Source organism: Rhinoraja longicauda, chromosome 3 (assembly GCF_053455715.1).
Source record: "Rhinoraja longicauda isolate Sanriku21f chromosome 3, sRhiLon1.1, whole genome shotgun sequence".
Taxonomy (NCBI): Eukaryota; Metazoa; Chordata; class Chondrichthyes; order Rajiformes; family Arhynchobatidae; genus Rhinoraja; species Rhinoraja longicauda.
In genome coordinates this window covers 65,154,609-65,180,640 of record NC_135955.1, presented here as the reverse complement: position 1 = coordinate 65,180,640, position 26,032 = coordinate 65,154,609, and the positions used below count along the sequence as shown (strand labels likewise).

Below are 26,032 nucleotides of genomic sequence, written 5' to 3'. Positions count from 1 at the left end.
GGCATTTATGCTGTTATTCGTTAAAATTGGGAGCAATTTCTGACATCCAATAATGCACATTTAACCACAGAAACTGCTCTCAGTAACACCCTCTATACCAGTCTGCACAGAATCATTAATTAGTTATTTACTTCAGTTTTTTATACACTAGTCTTGCATCCAAAACTGTTGAACCCACCTCATACAGAGCTAAGCTTCCACTGGAGAAACTACAAACTGTCACCAACAGCCTTGAAACAAAGTACCCCAAGGCCTTGATCATAATAGCCAGGGACTTCATCAGGCCAGACCCGGACGTGCACTACCAAACTACCATCGGCACATCTCCTGCCTGACCAGAAGCCCAAACACCCTTGATCACTGCTACACATTCATCATCAAAGATACCCACTGTTCCATCACCCAACCGCACTTTGGTCAATCTGACCACCTGGCTGGACTGCCTCAGGGTTGTCCAAGAGAATGAGAAGGTCATAAATCGGAGTTATAGTGAGGTGGTCACACCTAAGATGCAGAAAGTAAATGGGTGACCACCAGGAAATCAAATAGGCAGAATGTAGGAATCCCTTGTGGCCTTTCCCCTCAAAACAAATATACCCTTTTTTGATACTATTGTTGGGAGAGAGGTGAGAGCAGCATCTGCAGTCAGGTCTGCAGCACCAGGCCTGTCTCTAGCACACAGTGGGCTGGGGTGAAGTCAGACAGGACTATTAGTTTAGGGGACGGATAGGAAATTCAGTGGCAGCAATCGAGACTTTTGGAAACTGTTTGCCTCCTCCGGTCACAGGGACCATGATGTCTCGGAGCGGCTGCAGAACATTCCCAAGGGGAAGAATGAACAGCATTGCACAAATTACATAGGTAGGAAAAGGGATGCGGTCCAGTAGAGTGAATAAAGAAACTTGTGCAGAACTTGAGGCCTTTTGTACCCATGCAGAACTCAATGACTTCATCAATTTCACCACTAATTTCCATCCTGCTATTAAATATACTTGGACCATCTCCGACATCTCCTATCGTTTTTGGATCTCACCATTTCCATCACAGGAGACAGACTTGTGACCAACTACAGACCCACTGACTCCCTTAGCTATCGTCACTACACTTCTTCCCACCCTGTTTCCTGTAAAAACTCTATCCCCTACTCCCAATTCCTCCATACACTGCATCTGCGCCCAGGATGAGGTGTTCCATACTAGGGCATCGGAGATGTCCTAATTCTTTAGGAAATGGGGGTTCCCCTCTTCCATTATAGATGAGGCTCTCACTAGGGTCTCCTCAATATCCCGCAGCTCCACTCTTGCTCCAACTCCCCCCATTCGTAAGAAGGATAGAGTCCCCCTTGTCATCACCTTCCACCCCATCAGCCGTCACGTACAACAAATTATCCTCCAACATTTCCGTCACCTCCAACGGGATCCCACTACTGGCCACATCTTCCCATCTCCACCCTTTTCTGCTTTCCGCAGAGACCATTCCCTCCGAAACTCCCTAGTCCACTCGTCCCTTCCCACCCAAACCACCCCCTCCCCAGGTACTTTCCCCAGCAACCGTAGGAGATGCAACACCTGTCCCTTTACCTCCCCCCTCGACTCCATCCAAGGACCCAAATAGTCTTTCCAGGTGAAGCAGAGGTTCACCTGCACCTCCTCCAACCTCATCTATTGCATCCGCTGTTCCAGATGTCAACTTCTCTACATTGAAGAGACCAAGCGCAGGCTCGGCGATCGTTTCGCTGAATACCTCCGCTCAGTCCGTCTCAACCAACCTGATCTCCCGGTGGCTCAGCATTTTAACTCCCCCTCCCATTCCTAATCTGACCTTTCTGTCCTGGGCCTCCTCCATTGTCAGAGTGAGGCCCAGCGCAAATTGGAGGAACAGCACCTCATTTCGCTTGGGCAGTTTACACCCCAGCAGTATGAACATTGACTTCTCTAACATCAGGTAGTCCCTGCTTCTCCTCTCTATCCCCTCCCCCCTTCCCAGTTCTCCCACTAGTCTTCCTGTCTCCGACTACATTCTACCTTTGTACCGCTTCCTCCCCTGACATCAGTCTGAAGAAGGGTCTCAACCCAAAACGTCACCCATTCCTTCTCTCCAGAGATGCTGCCTGACCCGCTGAGTTACTCCAGCATTTTGTGTCTATCTTCGATTTAAACCAACATCTGCAGTTTTTTTTCCTCCACTGTTGAGGCCGCGTTTGGGAGTGCAGTGTTCAATTTTGTTCACCTGTTATTGGTCAGTATGTTGAAAAGCCTATTCAGGTCAAGGATATTTTGCATCTTAATTCATGGAAAGCATTCAGAAATCTTCTCTAGATCAGTGCGTTGAGGATTCAATTTGGGAAAAGGCTGTTTGGTCCAATAAAAAATGGTTAATTGATAATCTTGCTGTTCGGGGACTTTGGGGAAGAGTGATCAGATGGTAGAATTTGACTTTGAGTTGGAAAATGATGTAATTTGCTGCTAAACTTTGTCAAATTTAAGTTCTTCAATCTAACTAAAGAAAGCTGCAAAAGGGTCAGAAGGAAAACGCTGTGGTTGATAAGAAAAAAAAACTTGGATGATGGACAAGCAGTAGTTAACATTTATAAAAAAAGTTGCAAAAATAAATAGTTTGAGCTAGAAATATCTAACAGGAAAAGTGATTCATCCATGGCTGGCAGAAAAATTAAGGAAGAGGTTTGCAAAGTTCTCAGAAATAGCAGTACGCCTGCGGATTGGAAACATTTTAAAACTCTGCAAAGGCAGTTCAAGAAATTGATGAAGAAAATATGAACTGCACTGATGTGAAAGATAATGACTGGGAATTTTGAATAAACATTTGAAAAGGAAATGGGAGTTTATAATAGGAAATAAGGAATTAAGCAATTACTTTGCATGTGTCTTCATCGAACTTCCAAAACCTGCCGGATATAATAGAGAATCAAGAGTGTTGGTGTGGCAAGAATGAGGAAATATGTAATAGCCAAAAACAAGTGGTAGAAAGGTTGATGAGCCAGAATAAAGAAGCAGTAGCTTTAGAGAGGGTGAATATACTGGTTATCATTTTCCAAAGTTGAATTCCTGTGGATGGAAGAAGTATCAAATATGACCTCACTATTTACTAAGGGAGGGAGAAAATAGACAGAAAACGACCCAAAGGGGGGAAATGGAAGACCAGAAACAGCCAACTTTTTTAGCCTCATTTAGTGGCAGGGAAAAGACTGGAATCTATCATGGGGGATGGAATAATGTTTCACCTCGAAAAGAAAGTAGGATTGAGCAAAGCTAATACGGATTTAAGAAAGGGAAATTATATTTGGCAAATCTACTTAGACCACTTTGAACTTGTGGCAAGTAGAAAAGACAAAGGAGAACCAGTACATGTGGAGTATCGGGATTTTGGGAAAGAATTCTGTCATACATAAGAGGCTGATCAGTAAGGATAGATCACACAGAACTGGAGATAACACACTGAAATAAGGAATTTTAGATTGATTCATGGATTGAAAATTGGTTATCAGACAGATAGGTAATAGTGGGAGCAAATGATCATTTTCAGTTTAGTAGATAGACTGTAACTAATGGAGTACCACTGGGCCCCAGATCTTCACGATCCATATGAACATCGGCTGAGGGGACTGAAAGTTTGTGAGTAATAAGGATATAAAGAAGCCTCAAAGTAATATAGACAAATTGAGTTAGTGGGTGACGGCATTGCCATTGAAATATTATGTGGAAAATGTGTCTTATCCACTTTGCTGTCCAGAAAGAAATGCAGATTTTTTTGTTAAAAGGCAATAAAGTGATGTCAATGCTTGTACCTGTGACTCTTGGCCAAATTGCAGGTGCAACAAATGAGTAGGAGGAAAGAGCATGTTAGTGTCTATTCTGAGAGGATTTCAATACATGAGTAAAGAAGTCCTATTGTAATTGGACGGTGCTTTATTGAGACAGCACCTAAAGAACTGTTGAGTTATTGAAGGCATGCCAAATTTCCTTGGTCTTCTGAAGATGAAGAGGCATTGGTGTGCTTTCTTAACCATATCATCAATGTGGTTGGGCCAGGCCAAATCATTGATGATATTTGCACCTGGGAACTTGTAGCTACTGACCAACTCCACATCAACATTGTTGGTGCTGACTAGGGCAAATATTTCACCCCACTTACTGAAGTCAGCAAATGTGAGGGAAGAATGGGGAGGTTAGTTACGTTAAATTGGTAATTCAGTGTTCATACCATTGGGATGTAAGCTACCCAAGCGGATTATGAGGTGCAGTTCCTCCAGTTTGCATGTGGCCTCACTCTGGCAATGGAGGCTGCCCAGGACAGAAAGGTCAGTTTGGGAATGAGATGGAGTTAAAATAGTTTGGCGAAACGGTCAACGAGTCTTATGTTTGGTACCGCCAATGTACGGGTGGCCTCAACAGGAACACCGAATGCAGTCAACTATTTTTATTGTTTGTCACAAAGTGTTGGACTCTATACTGTTTCATCTCCCATAAATCTCACATACCGTTACATTGCTGACCATTGGGTCAGTCTTGGCAGTCAGTGAACTTGAGGACAAGGATCTGCTGTAAGTGACCTTCAAAAGAACGCTTAAGTTGAAATGGATGTTCTGGCCGTGAATTATTGGCATTGGAAGATCTGCCTCATTTTTTTCCCTGTTACATTGTATGGACATTTCTTGAACTCAATAGGAACGGTTTTCTCTACGTCTTTTGAGTTTTAAGTATGATCATACTTTTTGAAATCCATGCTTTTATCCAGATGCATTATAGTTTTGCCCTTAAATTTAGACTCAATTTTTTTCGCCACAGATGATATAATTACTGGTACATAATTACACAGATTAACTTGATTACAGCTTAATTTCATAAAAATAGGTAATACATTGCCTACTTTCTGGTTCTTTGGCACATTTCCACTCTTCTGTGGTCTGCAATGCACTTCGCAAGACAATTATAATTTTCTTCAATTCAGATGAATTTATTGTCATATACATCAAGTTGCAGTGAAATTCCTTGTTCACATAAAAATCGCAGAGTAAACAGTGTACATACAGCAATGATAAATACAACAATAAATACAGTGACAAGTGCAAAACAGCGGAAAATACAAAAACCTAACGAATGAGGTAGAGTTAAGAGTAAGTGGTATGTAGCAGCACCTCCGGAAATGAGGAGTGAAAGAATCAGACAGCTGTGGTTCAGGAATCAGAGAGTTGTGAGGAAGAAGCTGTTAAGTCTGGATGTCTGAGCCTTCAAGCTCCCATATCTTCTCCCAGAAGGTAGAAGAGAGATAAGAGAATGAATAAGTGACAGGCATCTTTGACAATAATGCTATCCTTCCAGATGCCACGCAACACGAAGATGGACAGGATGGAAGATAGTGAAAATTTTAATTTTTGCACGCTAATGAGTAAAATCAGAAAATGAGTACAATCAAACCACAAGTACCATAGGTAGTGCAAAGTGTAAAACAAATAGAGTGCAAATGCAGTGGTACTGCTGCAGAGAAAGTCCAAATAAAAAGAGTGCAAGGACCGCAACAAATTGAGTTTATGACTGGTCTATTCAAGTGTCTGATAATAACAGAAGAAGCTGTTCCTGAATCTATTATTCTGCACTTTCAGGCTTTTTTATTATCCTACCTCAAGGGAGAGAGGAGAGGAAAGATTGACCCAGGCGCATGTGGTCCGTTATTATATTTTCCAAGATATTGTGTAGTGTAGACAGAGTTGATTGAGTGGAGGGTGGGAAGGAGGCTGTGTTTGCATGAGAGACTGGGCTGCATCCACAACTCGCTACAATTTCTTGCAATGGTGGGTAAAGCAGTTGCCAAAACAAGTTGTGATGCATTCCGATAGGATACTTTCTATGTGCATCTGTAGAAATTGGTAAGAGTCATTCTTAGCTTTGATTTAGAGATGCAGAGTGGAAACAGGCCTTTCGGCCCACCGAGTCCACACCGACCAGCGATCCCCGCCCACTAACACTATCCTACACACACTAGGGACAATTTTTACATTTACTTCAAGCCAATTAACCTACAAACCTGTACATCTTTGGAATGTGGGAGGAAACCGAAGATCTCGGAGAAAACCCACACAGGTCACGGGGAGAACGTACAAACTCCATGCAGACAGCACCCACAGTCAGGATTGAACTCGTGTCAGTTTCTATGCTGTGAAACTGAAAATAATGTTTTACACTAAAGAATGCAATACTTGAAGGCTAAGACTAAGATAAATTGTTTTTTTGTCCTAGGATTTGAAACCAGATGATGTTACCAAAACTGCACTTCAGAGCGACCTCAACTGCGAAAAAGTGTGCGAAAAGGTAAGGCCTGAATAAATTTCCATATTGCACTTCTGCTTCCCTCTTCCCAATCAAGAACAACTTGACATAGTCATAATCACACAGTCATACCTTACAAATAATGTGCCAGACTCTTCCACAGACAGGACAGAACCACCAAACAGTAGCACAGTGGTATGCAGGTGGGAGAGACGAGCTCTTGAAATTCTCGATATTTAGTCCAGATCTCATAAAAACTTGTTTCAGGTGAAATGTCGGCCAGAGTCCCTCAGAGCTGTGTTCCAGTTGATTCCTCAATGAAACATCATAAAGATGAAGTGAAGTTTGCTGATTGTACAATGTTAAATTCAATTTTCTGCTCCTCAGCAAGCAAACTAGTCTGAAAATGCATGCAAGAAGATGTAGACAATATTCAGGCATGGGCTTCATCCCACAAAGGCGATGGGCATTGATTACTCCCAACATGAGAATCTACCCACCTACCTTGATATGTAATGGAATTGCTGAGCCCCCCATCAACACCATCTATATGTAGGGGGTTACCATTAACCAGGACTTAACTGAACTAGCTGGTTCAATTATGTTGCCACAAGAATGATGCAGGGTATTGTGCTGTGAGAGATAGGTTTCAAAGTCTCTACCTGCTAGGATGAATGCAGCTCCAGCACTTCAAGAAACTCAACATCATCTGCAGCAAGTGTTAAATTGATACATCATTCATCTCTCTAAACATTTCTTCGTACAACACCAGTGCAGTGACAACAGTATACCGTGTACAAAATATTCTGCCGTCCTCCAACAGCACTTCCAAAGAACCCACAATCTATCAGGAAGATGACAAGAGCAGCAGGGATAATACCACCACCACCTGTGGGTTCCAGGTGCTACACAAATCTTCTTTGGAACTATATTTGTCAGTCCTTCATTGTCAATGGTTCTAAACCCTGGAACCCTTGGCAGCACTGGAGGGGTATCTTCACCCTAAGGATTGCAATTCAAGAATGCCAGTGTGACCCAAATAAATAAATGAAAGAAATCTCACTGAGATCAAACCCCAAAATATATAAAAAGAACCATAGTTCAGCAAGAAGCTCTCGGGTCGTATCAATAAGTATCTGAGTATTTAATGTAAAGAGGGCTTTGTGACATATGAGCTTCACCGTTAAAGAATATTAGGAATTAAATTTTTTAAGAGTAGTATTGTGATTTTAAGTCGTATCTTTTTTATACTGCCAAACAATTATATTTTCCCCCTCAATTGCAGATACCTTCTGTTTTTTGTAGATATAAATTTCTTGTGTAAAAGCTTCATGTGGAGGACATTACACCATGCAAAAGCTTTGCAGTCTGAATGAATTTTTGACTGAAGGGTAAAGAAATTTAAAAAAAATGTCAAATGGCTATTAAATTTGCTTACGTATCTGTTTCATTTTTGGTTAATCAAAGAAAGTTCCATTGACTAGCAAGTGTTGTCTATTAACAAGATGAAGCAACAACTTGAAAATTTGTTGTTGAGAAGTTCGAGGCATCTTGAGATCATTTAATGAGATTTGAAGAACGGATGCAGATCCAAGACAGAAAAATTAAGGGAGATGATCAAAATCTTGTTCAAAGAAGTGAATATGAGAAAAATGTAAGGACTGAGCAATGGACAGGCATGAAGGAGGGAATTCCAGAATGCATGATAGCAAATCAGGGCTTGATTAAGGCAGTGTTTAAACCTGGGGAGATGAGGGGAAAAATAAACTTTGAATAACAATTTAAAATTTTCTGAAAATTAAGTAATGAATGCCATTGTGCATCATTACAGGAGAGGACATTAAATATATGGGATATGGAGCAAGATGTGATATGAGTGGCTTGTATTTAAATGAGGTGAAACTTGCAGAAGGTAGGAAGCTGGGTGGAAAGAACTAGACCAGGCTATATTAGAGGCAATGTGGTAAGGCTTTTAATGGTAGACGTAATTTGATGCATGTAAATATATATATGATTTAGAAATTCATTCAAATTGACTTTACCCTGAGAAGATATAACCTCAAAACTTTACTTGGGGCTCATACAATATATTACCCTAGATTCCGTATTCTCTAATCTTGTTGCCCAACTTCTCATGCACAATTTTATTGAAAGCCATCAGAAAATCTAAATATGCTGTATTGTTTTCTCCTTATCTCTTCTATTAGCCACATCCTAAAAGTTCCTGTGATCTATTCTTCTTAAATCCATGTTCAATCCTCTTATTTTCAAAATGTTCTAATATTATATTTTTAATATTTTATAATAGTAGTATTATTTTTATTTCACACCATTTACCAAGACCAAGTGTGTTGTTTCTCATTCCCCTCCCCCCCCCCCCGCCCCCACTCATTTCTTAACTAGTGACATTTGCTAACCTCCGGTCTGCAGTTTTCTCTTAACACCAAAATGAAAGATGCAATAGTTTTGTGGAATCCAGGATTTATTTTGCAGGTGAAATTAGAATTTTAAAAATAGTGACAGTAAAGTGATTGAAGAAATTAATATGCAACGGGCTCAGCGGTAAGCAATGAACAAAGAACCGACAGCTGAGATGATTTAAAGAATTATCTAAGAGGAGATAAATTTAGACACAAATACAGGTATTGCCATTGATCTAAATGAAAGATGAACAGGAAAAACATGGAAAATCAATGAAGGGAAGACCTTTAGACATTACAGACAACAAAGATGTTTCTGTTTTGTAATAAGCATTGCAATCAGAGATCAACTGCGCGTATTAATGAAGAAAGATATCTTCTGATTAAATCTCAGCAACATCATAGAAAATGTGATTCCTTGTGATTACATTTATATAAATTGAAATATTATTCAAACAGTGCTTTTAAAGAAAAATGTTGTAATTTAAAAGTAATCTACTTTGCACTTGTTAAGATTGAGGGTGATATTATGAATTGATTAAGAATTAAGAATATTTATTGACTAATTTTCCTAAACAGATAATACATTGAAATATATTTGTGATGATTTTTTAATATTTAGAAAGCAATAAAGGCCTCTGTAGCTTACTCAACATTGTAAAGCTTCTCAAGAAACTGCATGGGAAATATAATCAAACTAAGCTGACAATGTCCCCCATGGGTTTTTGTCTGGCATATGTGGTTGCTGTTGTCATGGCTTGACAGGCATTTGTAGAATGATGACCCTGTTTGACATATCCATAACCAGATGTCACAGTCTCAAATTAAGAGTTTGGCCACGAGGTCTTAACTAGTTCGGAAAGCATTGCTTCACCCAGAAGTGGGTGAAACCTTTGGATTCTCCACCCAAAAGTTGTATGGAGATTCAATGGGTGTTCTCAAGGCAGAGGTCAGTAGATTATCAACATTAAAGGAACCAAGTCATATGGGATTAGTGCAGGTAAACAATGTTGAGGTAAAAGACCTTTTTGAATGTGGTGCCAAATGGCGAATATTTTTTTTAATGATTTTACGCAATTATAAAATTACATTTCTGGATCAAATTTATTTAGTAAGTGATAATTACGTTGAAGTAGGTAAAGTTCATTCAGATCTTATGATCTAGTCAATGATTTTCAGTGTATTACAGTGACACTGTTTTGTAAATGGATTAGTCACATATGTTCAATTAATTTCCATTTCAAATGGAGAATGCTGCAAAGAATGGAGTATATAAAGGTATACTGAAGCATTGACAGCAACAGGAGATTTCTTCATAAAAACACACAACATGAAAATCTCAAAGCAGCTACCAGCTTTACAAGGCAGCCAGGGTAAACCCCAACTACATCACCTTCCTTCCTGCAGCAAAATCTGGGCTAAGAGGACTGTGATCAGAAGCTTTGAAACAAACTTTAACAGTGCAGTTATTCTACATTTGGTCTCTTCTAATTTAAAAAAAAAGTATATTTTGCTTTTAAAAATATCCTCAATATTTGTAATCTTTGTGTGCAAGAATATCTGAACTGCAAGGATGTAATGGCGAAGCTTTATCAGACACTGCTGAGGCCACATTTGGAATATTGTGAGCAATTTTGGGCCCATTTCTGAGGAAGGATGTGTTGGCTTTGGAGAGGGCCCAGAGGAGGTTTACAAGAATGATCCTGGGGGTGATTGGGTTGATATATGAGGAGCATTTGAAGGTTCTGGGCCAGTACTCACTGAAGTTTAGAAGGATGAGGGGAGATCTCATTGAAACCTACCAGATAATGAAAGGCCTAGATAGAGTGGATGTGAAAAGGATATTTCCCGCAAACGGGAGAGTTTACAACCAGAGGGCATAGCCTCAGGCTGAAAAAGAAGTACCTTCAGAATGGACATGAAGAGTTTCTTCAGGCCGGAGGATGGTGAATCTGTGGAGTTCATTGTTATAGATGGCAGTGGAGGCAAAGCCATTGGGTATTTTTAAAGCAGCAGTTGATAGATTCTTGATTAGGTGTAAAAAGTTAAGGGAGAAGGGGGTTGAGAGGGAAAAGTAGATCAGCCATGATTAGGATTAGACGAGTGGGAGAAATGCCCTAATTCTGTGTGTATATTTTATGATCTTAACTATAAATGTTGAACTATTAACCACGCTTGATGTTACTGCAGTATAATCTAGTGAGAAAACTACCTCTTGTGGGGATGTTTGCTGATGATAGGGATCTAATGTCGCAGCTAATGGTAGCATTTTTGCTTTTAACTTAGATTTGTATCATGTTTCACAGATACTTCAAGTGTATAATATCATGCATCGTAGACATGTTGTAAAAAAGTAATTTACTGAAATTGTTCCCTATTCAATTAGGTCATCATGTAATGACCACTTCAATGTATAATCAAGATTATTTTGGTATGTTCCAGCCTTCACAAATCCATGCTGACACTCAGCAATTATCACAAATTTATTCAAATGCTGTGATTTTCAATTCTGTGCATTTATTCCATATTCTGATAATGGGACCTAATTGCAAATGCACAGCTCAGTTTATAATCTGAAATAAAATAAAATGTTTGAAATACTTAGCAGGTCAAGCAATGTCTCATCTGTGGAAAGATGCAGGACTTGAAACATTAACTCTTCTTTCTGGGTTTTTCAAGCATTTCAAATTTTATTTCAAATTTCTAGCATTGCAGTTTTATTCAGTTTATTATTTTATGTTTATTTATAATATGACTAAAAGAAAAAAACAATTCACCTAACATTTATGGATAAGTTGAAATTCAGCTAGTCACTTGGGCAAGCAATGACTTTACTCCCCATTTCATACTCAGCTCATGACACCTTATCTCAGTCAAAGTGAAATTCACTTTTTATATCTTTTCTCCAAAATGGATGGCCAACTCTTATATTTATTAATGTGATTATTCCTAATATTCCCTTCTTCAGCCACCTCTGCACTGATTTCCTTTCACAAAGTGAAAGACTTTTTTCAAAGTTATGAACTGAATTCATTTCTTGCATATATAGTATCAGCTAGTTTAATATCAAACATTAGTTATCAATTACAAAGTCTAGAGGTTACTTCATAATGGGCATTTTTAGGAAAATAAGAGGAGTGGTAGAAACCAGTTCCACACATTGAGAAAATAGACGATAAATGCCAGTAATGCCTCGATTAAATATTCAGCACTGAATCAATTTTTCACTTCCTTTGGCACCATCACCTTGTGATAATTTCTCTCAAATATCATTAATCACCAAGAAATTTTCAGTATGATAAATTGAAAGAAAATTGAAAATATATTTGAAGGTTATAACTGGATATCACTGTTTTACAGGAGTTAAACACAGGATGTTAATGGTTGAATGCCTAGGATTGGGTTTTTTTAATCATCTCTTCAGCAAAACTCCATTTTAGAGGAAATTTGGATACTAAATTTAGAAAAAATGTTTCACCCTTTTTTAGTAATGGTAAACAGCCCTAAAATTACCATGACCATAAATCTACAGTGAAATTTTGGCTACCCAACTTATCATTATGAGAATCACACTCCATCCACTGCCTTAAATGTGCAATGTATTGGTTTATTTTGAACAGCTGCACGTTGTTGACAGTTGCCATCTGTTTCTTCTTTATTAGATTTAAAGATTTTTTGTGGGGATTAGAATTCTCTTTCACATTAGGGTTCTCGTAACATAAACCTTTCAAAAATGTAAAGTGAAATCTATAATTGATTGCAATAGTAATGGTCCATTGTGAATCACTGAACGATCTCACTTGAGAAATGGCTCTTAATAATCATCATAAAATAATCCTATTTAAATCTTTACATTGGCTATAAATCTTGACAAGCTATACCAGTTAACTGAAGATAGACACAAAAAGCTGGAGTAACTCAGCGGGACAGGCAGCATCTCTGGAGAGAAGTGATGGGTGACATTTCGGGCTGAGACCCTTCTTCAGACTAGTCAGGGAAAAGGGAAACGAGAGATATGGACGAGATATGAAACGAGAGAATATAGAACAATGAATGAAAGATACGCAAAAAAGTAACTGGTCTGAAGAAGGGTCTCGACCCAAAACATCACCTGTCCCTTCTCTCCAGAGATGCTGCCTGTCCTGCTGAGTTACTCAAGCTTTCTGAGTCTATCTTCGATGTAAACCAACATCTGCAGTTCCTTCCTAGACCAGTTCACTGATGTTAGCTGGTGGATCCTAACTGCATCATCTTTAACTCTTAAATCTTGGAAGTCTGAGATATTTTTTTCAGGAGTACAATGGTCCAGAGAGATCATTGATAGAAGCACTTATTCACAGAATGCTGGAGTAACTCAGCAGGCCAGGCAGCGCTGTACTAATCCATCAAAAATATCCCTAAAAAATGAAAACTCGCATGTTTCAGTGAATACAGCTTTCACCCTAAATCAAGACCGGTCTTTGTTTAATATTTGTGAGATTAACTTGATGTAAAATAACAAATTTATGAAAGATGATAATGCAAAAACATTTATAGTTCTTTTACACACCCCTTGGTTTTGATAACCGCAGGAACAATTTAATTATATACAGGAATAGGCCATTTAGACCATAAAGCATCATGTGGTTAATAAACTTTTTTTTAACTTTTGTTACAGCTGCTCATCATAGTAGTGATGTGCCATTTTAGTTTCTTACAGGGTGTGCTCCTGTGTTTTTGTTTAACCTCCCTAGATTTTTTTAGAATGGAATTTATTACAGTAGATTTACGTGGTTGCTTACAACTTTGGTTTCCATTTTGCTGGTGCAACATGTTGGTGAGGCCACATCTGGAGTATTGTGTTTGGTTTTGGTTCCCCTGCTGTAGGAAGGATGTTGTTCAGCTGGAAAGAGTGCATACAATTTTCGAGATGTTGTGAGGACAAGGGAGAGGTTGAGCAGGCTAAAACTTTATTCCTTGGAGTGCAGGAAGCTGAGGGGTGATCTTATAGAGGTGCATAACATCATGAGGGAAATAGATGGGGCGAATGCGCAGTTTTTAACCCAGAGTGGGTGAGTCAAGAAGTAGAGGACATAGATTTAAGATGCGAGGTGAAGGTTTTATAGGAACCTGAGGGGCAACTTTTTCACACAGAAAGTGGTGGGTATATGGAATGAGATACCATAGGAGGTAAATGAATTAGGTACAATAACATAATTTATTACATATATGGATAGGTAAGTGGAAGGGAAAGGTTCAGAGGGTTATGGGGTGTATTGATCGGCATGGACAACTTGGGACAAAAGGGCCTGTTTCCATGCTGTATGACTCTGACTCCATTTCAACATTTCCATTGGACCAGTTTCTTTGGGGGGTTTTTATTCAATCTTTTTCTAATGATTCTGAAGGCCTCTGATTAGTTGCATGTTTTAAATTATTATTTTATGTTTGCGTTTTCATTAAAAAAAAAATTTTTTTTAAATTTAAATCTTTTTCTAATATTTCTGAAGTCGTCTGATTTACAGGCCATTGGGGTCATTTGGTGGTGGGGTTGGTCATGCTTGCAGGTGCTCCGCTTCACGGGACAGCAACTACATTGAGATCTCCGCTCAGTTGGACCCCTGGGCCTGAAAGGTTATGCAGGAGACAGGCTGAGAGTAAGGAGGTAGTGAGCAAGTGGCCCAGACCTTGTTGTCCACAGTATGATTGATTTTAGGTTAATAGAGGAGCATCATTGTCTCTTGGTTGTTATTTTCTACATTGCTTGTGTTAAAACATATAAACATTCAACCTTTTTACAACCATATCAATCTAATATGTCTGAGCAAGGACCTCCAAATCCTTCGATTTTCTGAACCTGCAAATATAAATTCTACTTTTCAATCAAAGTTTGTCAGCTTGCATGTTTGGCCTGTTGCTGCATTTCAGCTGCTTTATTCCCTTTATTTCCAATATCATTTCATAGCTTACTTTTATCTTGTAAATAATTTATTCAGTGGCTATCATGTCTAAATTTTAGTCAAAGATCTGGATCCTTGATCAGGATCAGCAACCTGGATCAAAATAATTAAAATACAGAAAGCCAGGGTGGTCCATTCCCAACAGCTCTGAAAAGCACGTCATAACTACTCCAGTTTTTCCCTTTTTGTCCATTAGATTTCATACTTTTTTCCACCAATCTCATCGTACAACGTCGTAGAAGGTGTGGAATTCTCTGCCTCAGAAGGCAGTGGAGGCCAGTTCGTTGGATGCTTTCAAGAGAGAGCTGGATAGAGCTCTTAAGGATAGCGGAGTGAGGGGGTATGGGGAGAAGGCAGGAACGGGGTACTGATTGAGAGTGATCAGCCATGATCGCATTGAATGGCGGTGCTGGCTCGAAGGGCTGAATGGCCTACTCCTGCACCTATTGTCTATTGTACAATGACTTATCTAAATTTTATGTCAATGCCTTCAATGTGTTTCTGTTGTCAGCGCTGTGTTACCATGTCCACATTTTGTACTTGATCATTCATTTGAAATCCGTGCAGTCTGCTAACTTTTCTTTTTACTGGACATGTGGTAATTCCATACTTAATTAAAGACTATAAATTCTCTTCTACTGCCTATACGCTAACCGTCCTGTAATTATCCAGTTTATCTCTAAATTCCATTTTAAAGATGGGTATTATGTTGGCTGCTCTCCAGTGTTCTGGTTAAGGATTCACAGTCTGTATGGGCTCGGAATATAATTTCTAGGAATCTGCAGTTTAGTTTATTATTGTCACATGTAGCGAGGTACATTGAAAACCTTTTGTTGTGTGCTATATAGTTGAAGAAGCACTCTACATGATTACAATCAAGCCACCCACAGTGTACAGATAAAGGGTACAACATTTAGTTGTACCCTTTACATTCAAGACACCAGACTCCATCTGGTGAAAGGACAGTTCAGTTGCCTGATAACAGCTGTGAGGAAACTGTCTCTGAATCTGGAGGTGTACGTTTTCACACTTCTGCACCTCTTGTCTGATAGGAGAGAGGGTGACTGAGGTGAGACTGGTCTTGATTATGCTGGTGGCCTTGCTGATGCAGCATGAAGTGTAGATGGAGTCAATAGAAGGAAGGTTGGTTTACGTGATGGGCTGCGTCCACAACTCTCTACAATTTCTTGCGGTCTTGGATAGAGCTGTTCCCAAACCATGCTATGATGCATTCCAATAAAATGCTCTCTACGACACATCAGTAGAAGTTGGTGAGTGTTATTGGGGACATACCGAACTTCCTAAAGCTTCTAAGGAAGTAGAGGCATTGGTGTGCTTTCTTAGCTTCCCAACCTTCATAAAAGCCCCAGGGCAAATCACACCAAGCCTTGAAGCTTTACCTCTTGACCTTAACTAAAACTCTGTATTTTATTAATGATCTTGCTCCTATAAACATCAGAATTGACTTAGATTTCTAGCATCTGCAACTTGAGAAAAAAAGTGATGCAAAGTAATTCATTTTTAAAGTCAATGGTGTCATACAGCTATACTGCGTAGAAACAGGCTCTTCGGCCCAAATTGTTCATTCCAACCAAATTGCTTAATCAAACAAGTCCCATTTGCCCCAACTTGGCCTTTATCGCACCCAACATTTTTTATTCATGTACCTGCCTAAGTATCTTAAATGTTGTAATTACCCCTGGCTCTACCATTTCCTCTGGCAACTCATCCAATGGGTCAAGACCCTTCATCAGACTGTTCAGGAGTGGAAAACTAGAGGTATGGGGATTTTTTTAGTGTTGAGTTAATGTTCAACCATGATTTAATTGAATACTTAAAGATCAAATGCCTCCCCTTGCTCATAGGGTTTTGCTAGCTATTCCAGCTTGACTTGTTCAGTTCTAACCCAAGCCACCACCTGTCCATTCACTCCACAGATGCTGCCTGACCTGCCGAGGTACTCCGACACTTAGTGTTTTACTTGTAGATTTCTCTGTCAGTTTTGATTTTTGCTTGCACTTCAATCTTCAGATAATTCTTTAAAACAAGGAAGTGTGCACATTTTTCCTTCGTTTATGAACGAAGGTGTCCTCAAGGTGCCCGATGTCTTTGAACAAGAAGCAAGTTGATTTAATGCTGAAAATGCCAAAAGACCATGAAAGTTTTTAGGAACAGAATAAAAGTGATGACATTCTAGAGACGTGTCCCTGACTAGCATTACGCCAAAATTCTCTCGCTATGATGAAATACTTGCTGTTTAATACTTATGATAACTATTCGAATACAACACTAAATTTATATCAAATCAAATATTTCCAAGAAAATACTAATAGACTTTAAGCTTTAAAAATGTAACACCAATTCTATGAAATTTAAATGTAAAACTTGCAAATTTAACTTTTACTGCTGAAGAAATTGAAGAATACAAACGCACAAATATGGCCTGTTTAGCTTATGACTGTGTCTTCTTTATGAAAGCTATACAGATGGTGTCCAGTTAAAAGTTGTTTTTAATGTTTGCAACAGCAAGCCAAAAGAATAAGACGGAATGTTGTGAAATTCTTCCATTTCCATTTGAATAAAGGAACATAGTGTGCTATCACATCAATCAATCTTGACAGTATGAATCTGACTGTTTTCGTTTACTGAAACAAACTAACTAGAGTATTTGAATCTAGGTTGTATATTTCCAACAGCTTCAGCACATTTATATAGTGAGCTGCGCAGTTTATGAACGTTTTAAATTTTACATTTGTGCAATTAGCTGTAGTTAACTCAGTATTTAGACGGATCTATTATACTGTGCTAATATACTTTTCTTTCACAAGGGGTTTCCGATGCTTTTTGATATGGAAATAAAATATCATTGAAGATTCTTTCCAGCAATCCAACTTGAGTGATTGCAGTAAAGGCATCAAAACAGAATTTCCAGCATTTGCTTACCACTATTTACACAGATATTGTTAGGATTCAAAGGACTGAGTTACAGGGAGACGTTGGCAGGCTAGGACTTTCTTTATTCCTTGGAGAGTAAGAGATTGAGGAATGATCTTAGAAGTGTATAAAATTATGAGGGGCATTGGTAGGACAGATGCACACAGGAGTTTTCCCAGGGATGGTGCATCAAGAGCTTGTTGGCATAGGTTTACCTGAGGGACTACTTTTTTTACACAGCTTAATGTGTATACGGAATGATTTGCAAGAAAAAGTCGTTGAAGCAGGTACAATAACAACATTTAAAAGACAATTGGACAGGTACCCAGGTAGGAAAGGTTTAGAGGTACATGGGTATTAAGCAGGAAAATGGTTCTAGCTTTAATAGGCATCTTAATCAGCATGGATAAAGTTCAGCCAAAGGGCCTGTTAACATGTTATATGACTCTGACTAAATGCAAGTAAGTCTGGACTTAAACCCATGCCCAGTCATAGATTTACTATTAGATAGTGCCGTACCCTTACAGTGCTCAACACTCTGGTCCGATCCTGACATTTGGCAACTGTCTGTGTGGAGTTTGCACATTCTCTTTGTGACTGCATGGGTTTCCTCCAGGTGATCCGGTTTCCTCTCACGTCCCAAAGACATGCGGGTTTGCCAGTTAATTGGTCTCTGTGAATTGCGCCTGGTATGTTGGGAGTGGATGCAAAAGTGGGATAACATAAAACCAGTGAGAACAGGTGACTGATGATCAGCGTGGACTCGATGGGCTGAAGGACCTGTTTCCGTGGTGTGGAATGGACTTTTGGTTCTGGTTCCAGGTCAGATCCACTGCATGATCTGCTTTCCCATTGCTTTCAAAGTAGATTATAGGGCTGTGAAAAAGAAAGTAAAGCAGAAGATAAAACTTTTTCTATTATTATTTTTATTTTTATTATTGCTTAAATTATAATTCTAGAGAATGGAGACTTATTTGTTAAAGATACGACCATCAAAGGGAGGGCAAATTTGCATGAAAGGCCAGAATGTGTGAAGGCAGGAGTGGAGTGAGGCAAAGAGTTAAAGGGAGGGGCAAACTCAGAGAGTCACAGCATGAAAACAGGCCCTTCGACCCACTTGCCCGCACCGGCCAACATTTCCCGGCTGCACCAGTTTCACCTGCCTGCGTTTGGCGCAAATCCCTCCATACCTGCCCTATCCATTGACCTGTCTAACTGTTTGTTAAACTTTGGGATAATCCCTGCCTCAACTACCCTCTCTGACAGTTTGTTGTGTATGTAAATACAAGAAAAAGAATCATAAATTATTGGGGAATCAGAAAGCAGTGGAGATCGGCAAGAAGGGGGATAACAGATGACGGTTACATCGTATGAGAGGCAGACCAGAGTGAACAATGAATCATTAAAATAGCTTACTATGGACATGGTGGGCATTGAAGCTTCAGCAATAGATTGATGGAATGAGTAATTCATTTTGAAAGTGAAAGTAGATGACCTTTATGATACAGAGAATAAGGCTTTGGAAACACTGTTCCGTATCGATTCAGACATCAACATTTGTGTCTTCAGAATATGGGTAGAAGTTGAACCACATTCCAAGAGACATAATGTAGATAAAGATCAAAAAAGTGCCAAGGATATTTGTACCTGAGGACTTCTATGATTAATAAAATAAAGTGAGGAAACCAAGCCAATGTTGGAGGTACTGGGAATATGATTACTTAAGATCGTAAGGGCTGAAGAAAAATACCAGAATGGTGCCAGAACTTGAAGGCCTGAGCTGTAAGAAAATGTTGGCCAGGCTAGGACTTTATTCGTTAGAGCGCTGGAGGCTGAAGGATAATCTTGTAAAGATGTACAAGATCATAAGGAGAATGGATATGGTGAATCCTGTCTTTTACCCAGAGTAAGGGAATCAAGAACCAGAGGACATAGGTATGTGAGAGGGGAAATATTTAATAGGAATCTAAAGGACAACTTTGTCACACAGAGGGTGGTAGGTACATGGAATGAGCTGCCAGATGAGGTAGTTGAGGCAGGTACTATAACAACATTAAAAAGACATTTGGACAGGTACATGGAAAGGTAAGATTTAGAGGGATATGAGCCAAATGTGGGCAGGTGGGATGAGTTTAGATGGGGCATCTTTGTTGGCATGGACCAGTTGGCCTGGTTCTATGCTCTGACTATGACTAAGTAGGCTATTTGGTTTCTTACGTCTGCTCCATCAATCAGTAATACCATGGCTGATCTTTAAAAAATATATATTTATGTTTTATTGGAAGCATTTCTTTAAAAAATAACATGAAAATTTTGTAGCTTTATGAACAGCTTCAATTTTAACACTTTTCAAAAAGGGCATTTAATTAAAAAGAGAGAGAAAGAAGGAAAAGAGAAATAAGAAAAAAGAAAGAAGGGGAGATATACCCGACAACCCACCCATGTGCCCGCTCACCCAGCCCTACGAGTGATTTTGAATTGTGTTCAAATATTGTATTGTTTGAGAAAATCAATAAAAGGTGACCATATTTTTAAAAATTGCTTAATTTTGTCATTCGAGATAAACCTAATTCTCTCTAAATGTAATGTGTCCATCATTTCTGTAATCCACATTTTCACTGGAGGAACTTCAACACTTTTCCAGAATTTAAGTATGAGTTTTTTTGCTAATATTAGTCCATAGCCGACAAAGCGTCGCTGAAGAACAGTCAATGTACGACATGCTTCTGATATTCCCAGTATTATCTGTTTTGAGTCTGGTTCTAATGGGATTTTCAGTATATTGGAGAAAACTTTGAATATTTCCATCCAAAAACGTTCTATTTCTGTACATAGTATGAAACTATGGATTAAAGTGGCTTCTTGGAATTGATACTTATCGCAAAGAGAAGCACTGGGGAAAATTTTGTTCAGTTTGGTTTTTGAATAATATTACCTGAAAAGCACCTTGAACTGTATCAGGCAATGTCTGGTATTTAAGGAGCAAGTATGGATATGTTGTAAGCTTTCGTCCCATGTATCATTGGTAATTTGTTGACCCATCTCATCTTCCCATGCATGCCTGTAAACCTCAGATGATGGGGAGTTGATGTTTTGAAGAACATTGTAAATGTAGGATATCAACTTCTCTGTATCTGCATGTCTATTCAAACATTCGTCAGGGTTATCTGGACTTGCAGTATTTTAGTCTTGCATGTATGTTTTCACATAGTCCCTAACCTGAAGATATCTGAAAAAATTATTCGTATTCAAATCGTATTTCACCCGCAACTCTTGGAAGGAGGAAAAAGTCCCCTTCCAGTATAGGTCTCCCACAGTATTAATTCCTTTGTTCTTCCATTGGGTGAAGACACCGTCTAAAGTAGAGGGTTTAAAAGAGGGGTTATTTGCAATAGGAAGGTCTCTCAATTTAAGACTGAACTTCAACTGTTTCCAGATACGAATAGTACCATGAATTATAGGGTTATAATCGTACATTGACTTATTCAGGGTTATTGGAGACAGGCCAATCAAGCCTATGGAACAAGGCAAACAATCTTCTCTTTCCCTTTTTAGCCAATTGGCCTGTTGGTATGAATCATCCAACCAGAAGATTATGGCTTTAATATTCGTTGCCCAGTAGTAAGGAAAAAAAATGGATAAACCTAGTCCTCCATTCTCTTTGGATTTGCACAAGTGTTGTTTATGTATTCGGTGACTTTTGTAGTCCCATATAAAGTTTGTAACAATGGAATCAATTTTTTTTAAGAAAGATTTAGGAAGATATATCGGTATTATCTGAAATAAATATAAAAGCTGTGGGAGAAAAATCATCTTTAAGGCATTCAATCTGTCAAGGAGAGAAATAGGAAGTGTTTTCCAAAATTGAATATAAGTATGAAGTTTTGTAATTAATGGAGGGAAATTTGTTTTAAACAGGAGGGAATATTTCCTGGTAAACTCCGAGATATCTGAATTTATCGGTAACAATTCTAAAAGGGAACTGTTGGAGCCGGGTAACGTTTTATTCGTTTATTGGCATGATTTTGCTTTTATTCCAATTAATTCTGTAGCCAGAGAAGATGCCGAATTGGTCTATAATGGATAGTGAATTTGGGATACTAGTTCGGGGGTTAGTGATGTATAATAGTACATCATCTGCGTAGAGGGAAATTTAGTTCGTAGTATGTTTAGTATTGTATCCGTATATGCCTGGGTGGGACCTGATGCTCTCAGCAAGTGGTTCTATGCCTAATGCGAATAGCATCGGGGAGAGAGCACATCCTTGTCTAATACCCCTGAATAAGCAAAATTTAGGTGAGAGGGTTTGATTGGTTAATATTCTGGTATTCGGGTTCCCATATAAAAGCTTCAGCCATAAGATAAAGTTTTCGCTTAATTGGAATTTTCCCAGCACTGTGAAAAGATAAGACCAATCAACTTGGTCAAAGGCTTTTTCCGCATCCAATGCCATGATTGTGAGGTCTTTATTCGGTATTCTATGTGAGTAAATTATATTAAACAGACGTCTCAGATTAAAGAATGAGTGTCGTTTAGGTATGATCTGTGTGTACAAATTTGCCAATGACTAGGCTGAATCTACGAGCCAGAGTCTTGGCTAGGATCTTCTGATTGGTATTTAAAAGGGAAATTGCTCTATAAGATCCCGGCTCTTCGAGATCTTATTTTTTTTCGGAATTAATGTAATAATTGATTCTGCTAGAGTGTGCGGTAAAGTCTGCTCCTTGAACGCTTGGATATACAGGCATTGTAGACATGGGGAAATTATATCGTTAAATTTTTTGTAAAATTCATTATTGATCCCGTCTGGGCCAGGAGTTTTTCCATTTTTCAATGATTTAACAGTCTCTGAAATGTCATTTACTGTTACCTCTGAACCCAACTCGTTACGTTCGGTCTCACTGAGGGTTGAAAGATTGCACATCCAGAAAAGTCTGCATCATCACTGAGTCGGCTGTTGTTTGAGATGAGTAAAGGGTTTGGTAAAATTGTTGAAATCTTTCGTTGATATCTTTGGGCCGTGAAAGTAGTTCTCCTTTTTCCGATCTAATTTTATGTATCGTACAGTAATTTTCTAATTTGCGAAGTTGTCTTGCTAAAAGTTTATGCGGTTTATCGCCGAATTCAAAGTATTTTTGATTGGTAAATTGAAATGCCCTACTGATTCTTGCTGAGAGTTTCTGGTTTAATTTGTATTTAAGTGCAGCTATTTTGTTATGTTTTCCTATGGATGGGTCAGCAGCATTTTCTGAGTCCAACTGTTTTATTTGTTTATCTAGTTCCTGTTGCTCTGCCTTTCTTCTCTTATTCTGCGATGCTTGGTAAGAAATAATGCAGCCTCTAAGGAAGGCTTTAAAGGTTTCCCAAAGCAATGTTGGAGAAATGCCAGGGGTGTCATTTGTCTCAAAGAAGATTTCCATCTGTAACTTCAGGTATTCACAAAATTTAGCCCCTGCGAGTATTTGTGGATTAAATCTCCAACACGGCTGTCTTTTCGCCATTCCTTCCAGTTTCACAGAGAATGTAAGAGGACAATGATCTGAAATAATAATATTGTGATATTTTGGGTTGTGGGTATATGGCAGGAGTTTAGAATCGACCAGAAAATAATCTATTCTTGTATATACTTTATGGGCACCTGAGTAGAAAGAATACTCTCTTCCTGAGGGGTTGGCAATCCTCCATACATCTTTTATATTTGTGATGTTTATATACGTATTCAAAAGTTCACTGGACTTGGATGTAGTTATTCTACGGAATGAAGATCTGTCTAAGTATTGTTCTAATACACAATTTATATCACCCCCCGATTATCAAATTGGACTGGAACATATCTGGGATTAAATTTAAAACTTTATTGAAAAATTGGGGGTTATCAAAATTGGACCATATATGTTCACCAAAGTCAATGAGGTTGAATACACTTCTCCGGACACTATGATATACCTGCCCTCCTTATCAACTATTGTAGATTGATGTTTGAACGGGATACCTTTGTGGATTAAGATTGCGGTACCCCTGGCTTTTGCGAGAAAGGTGGAGTGGTACAGCTGTCCAATCCACCTGCACCTCAGCCTGTTGTATGAGTCATTCTTGAGGTGAGTCTGCTGGAGTGTTAAGGGATTTTAAGTGAGCTAGTATTTTACCCCTTTTTATTGGTTCATTCACGCCCTTGACATTCCAACTACAAAAGGTAAGTCCTTTCCCCCCGTTTTGCTTGCTACATCATCTTGCATAGTTAGTGTATGTATCTTCTGCTGAAATAAATGCTCCAACACAGTAATTAAAGTATTTTTTGGAATATAGGCTGAGTAAGAAACCCCCCACCCCACTCCCCCACCCCCGTGAATATCACCGAGAAATGTGCATTAGCGCAAGATACTAAGGTATATATTGCAAAAATAAGGGAAAGAAAGAAATAGATAATTAGAAAACAAGAAAAAAGGAACAAAGTACAGAGACGCCGCTAACAAACACCTCGCAACGGCAGTAAAGTTAAGGTGACCTTTCTTACAATTAACTTCTAATACTAGTATTGTACTTATTTGATAACCCTGCACCTATAACGTTTTAAAGAATGAAACAGAACCATCTTTTAAAGGCTCAACATTCCACTCTACTTGACATTCTATAGGATGGCATATTGTGTGGAAGAAGTCAAAGCTCGTCCTATTTGCGTTTCAGCAGATAATTAAGAAATACACTTTGGATGTTGGAGTCTTGAAAGTAGCTCCAAGTCTTTAAAGTAACAAAATTTGAGTCTGAATAAATAGTTAACCGACATGGGTCTCATAATAGTTATCTTTCAGTCAGTTGTATTTCTACCATATTACAAAGCGGCGAGCCACTAACATCCAGTAATTTATAGCCTCTATAGGCTAGTACTTATCCCCTGGCGACTCCGGCGATGCTCTGGGCAAACAGTAAAGCTTCATTCGGGTCAGTAAAGAGGGATTCAGCACCGTCATGTGTGACATGGAGTTTGGCCGGGTATAATAATCCAAATCAAACTCCTGGTATGTCCCTCAGTATTCCTTTTGTCTTGGAAAAGAGTGCTCTTTGTTTAACGACTTCAGGGGGATAGTCCCTGAAGATCCTTATCCGTTGACCTTGATATGATAAGTTCCTATCCTTGGCCACTTTACGAAGTATTTCATCCAGGACATGACAGTAATGCACCCGCAGGATCAGGTGTCACGGTGGCACGTTGTCGTCCGGCCGGGTTCTCAGAGTTCTGTGTGCTTGGTCGAGCACGGGCTTCTCATCTAAAGTGAGTGTGTCGTTAAGTAGTTGTGCTGTAAAGTCACGGACATTTTGACCGTATTCTTTACCTTTCACTCCAACTATTCTCAAGTTTTGACGCTTGGAATGCCCCTCCAGATCTAGGCATTTTTCTGATAGTTTTGATACCTAGCTGGAAACGCGCTCCACTTCAACTTTCAACTCGTCCGTAGCATCAGAGCTACGTTAGCCGTTATTTCCAGCGCACAGATAGTCTTACTGTGGGCGAGTAAAGTAGCCTGAGTAGTTTCCAGCTTACGGTTGATGTCAGTTTCTAGACGTAACATTTCCTCTCTCAGGTTTGCAATTACCTCTTCAATGCGAGAGTCTATTTTGGCACATATTTCTTGCTTCACTGCAGAGAGTTCTCGGCGAAGGATTTCAATGGCTTGTAAGACCGGTGTTTGGTTTGTTGTCTCTTCACAGGACTGTTTCTCAGGCGAGCTCAGGGCTTCTGTGCAGCCTTCCTCTCCGTCTGTTTTCAGCCTTTGTTTGGGTGGGACAGTGGTCTGTTTACCGCTCCTCTCTGTAAAATTGTGTATCAGTAATGAGCTGTTTAACCAGTGGATACGTTGCTAACTGAATTGTTTTGTTCTTTTATTCTTTTGTTGACGTGATTTGTTCGGCGAGGTGCGGGGCTATTTAAACGTACATCCTAATCTCTCCATAACGCCACCGGAGGTCAATGGCTGATCTTTTACCCCAGCTCTCTTAACCTTTTGTCCCTTGGTTCCCTCAATACTTTTATCTTAAATATTCTCAGTGACTGAGGCTCCACGACAGTGGTGGGTGGTAAATTTAAAAGATTCACTACTCTCTGGGGAAACTTTCCTTCTCAGTTCAGCTCTGGAAGGTGACCCCTTATTTTGACATTGTGCATCAGGTTCTAGATACCCCAATTAGGGGAAACATCACCACTGCGTCAGCCTAGTCAAGCCCCGGGGAATTTTGTACATTTCAATGAGGCAACCTTAACTGGTTGGATGATAGTCCCACTGAGTCTGACGTTAGGGGGATATGAGCAGTGTTGCCAAAGACACGCCTATATTGGATATCATTCAGTGAAACTGTCAGATCAATATCCTGGGCTTGAGGGAGCAGCAATGAAGAATGGTCAGGTCAAATACTGCTATTAGTATGGTTGGTAATGGGCAGATTTGAGTTTGGCAGTGAC

At 39.2% G+C, this 26,032-nt stretch overlaps 1 protein-coding gene across 1 annotated transcript in view; it reads left to right on the top strand.

Moving 5' to 3' along the window:
* srfbp1 (serum response factor binding protein 1) overlaps nucleotides 1–26,032 on the top strand; it is a 157,116-nt gene that overhangs the window by 95,818 nt on the left and 35,266 nt on the right. The window contains exon 4 of the mRNA XM_078396295.1: nucleotides 6,255–6,326. Within this exon, the coding sequence (XP_078252421.1) occupies nucleotides 6,255–6,326 (72 nt within the window). The remainder of the gene's footprint in view (nucleotides 1–6,254; nucleotides 6,327–26,032) is intronic.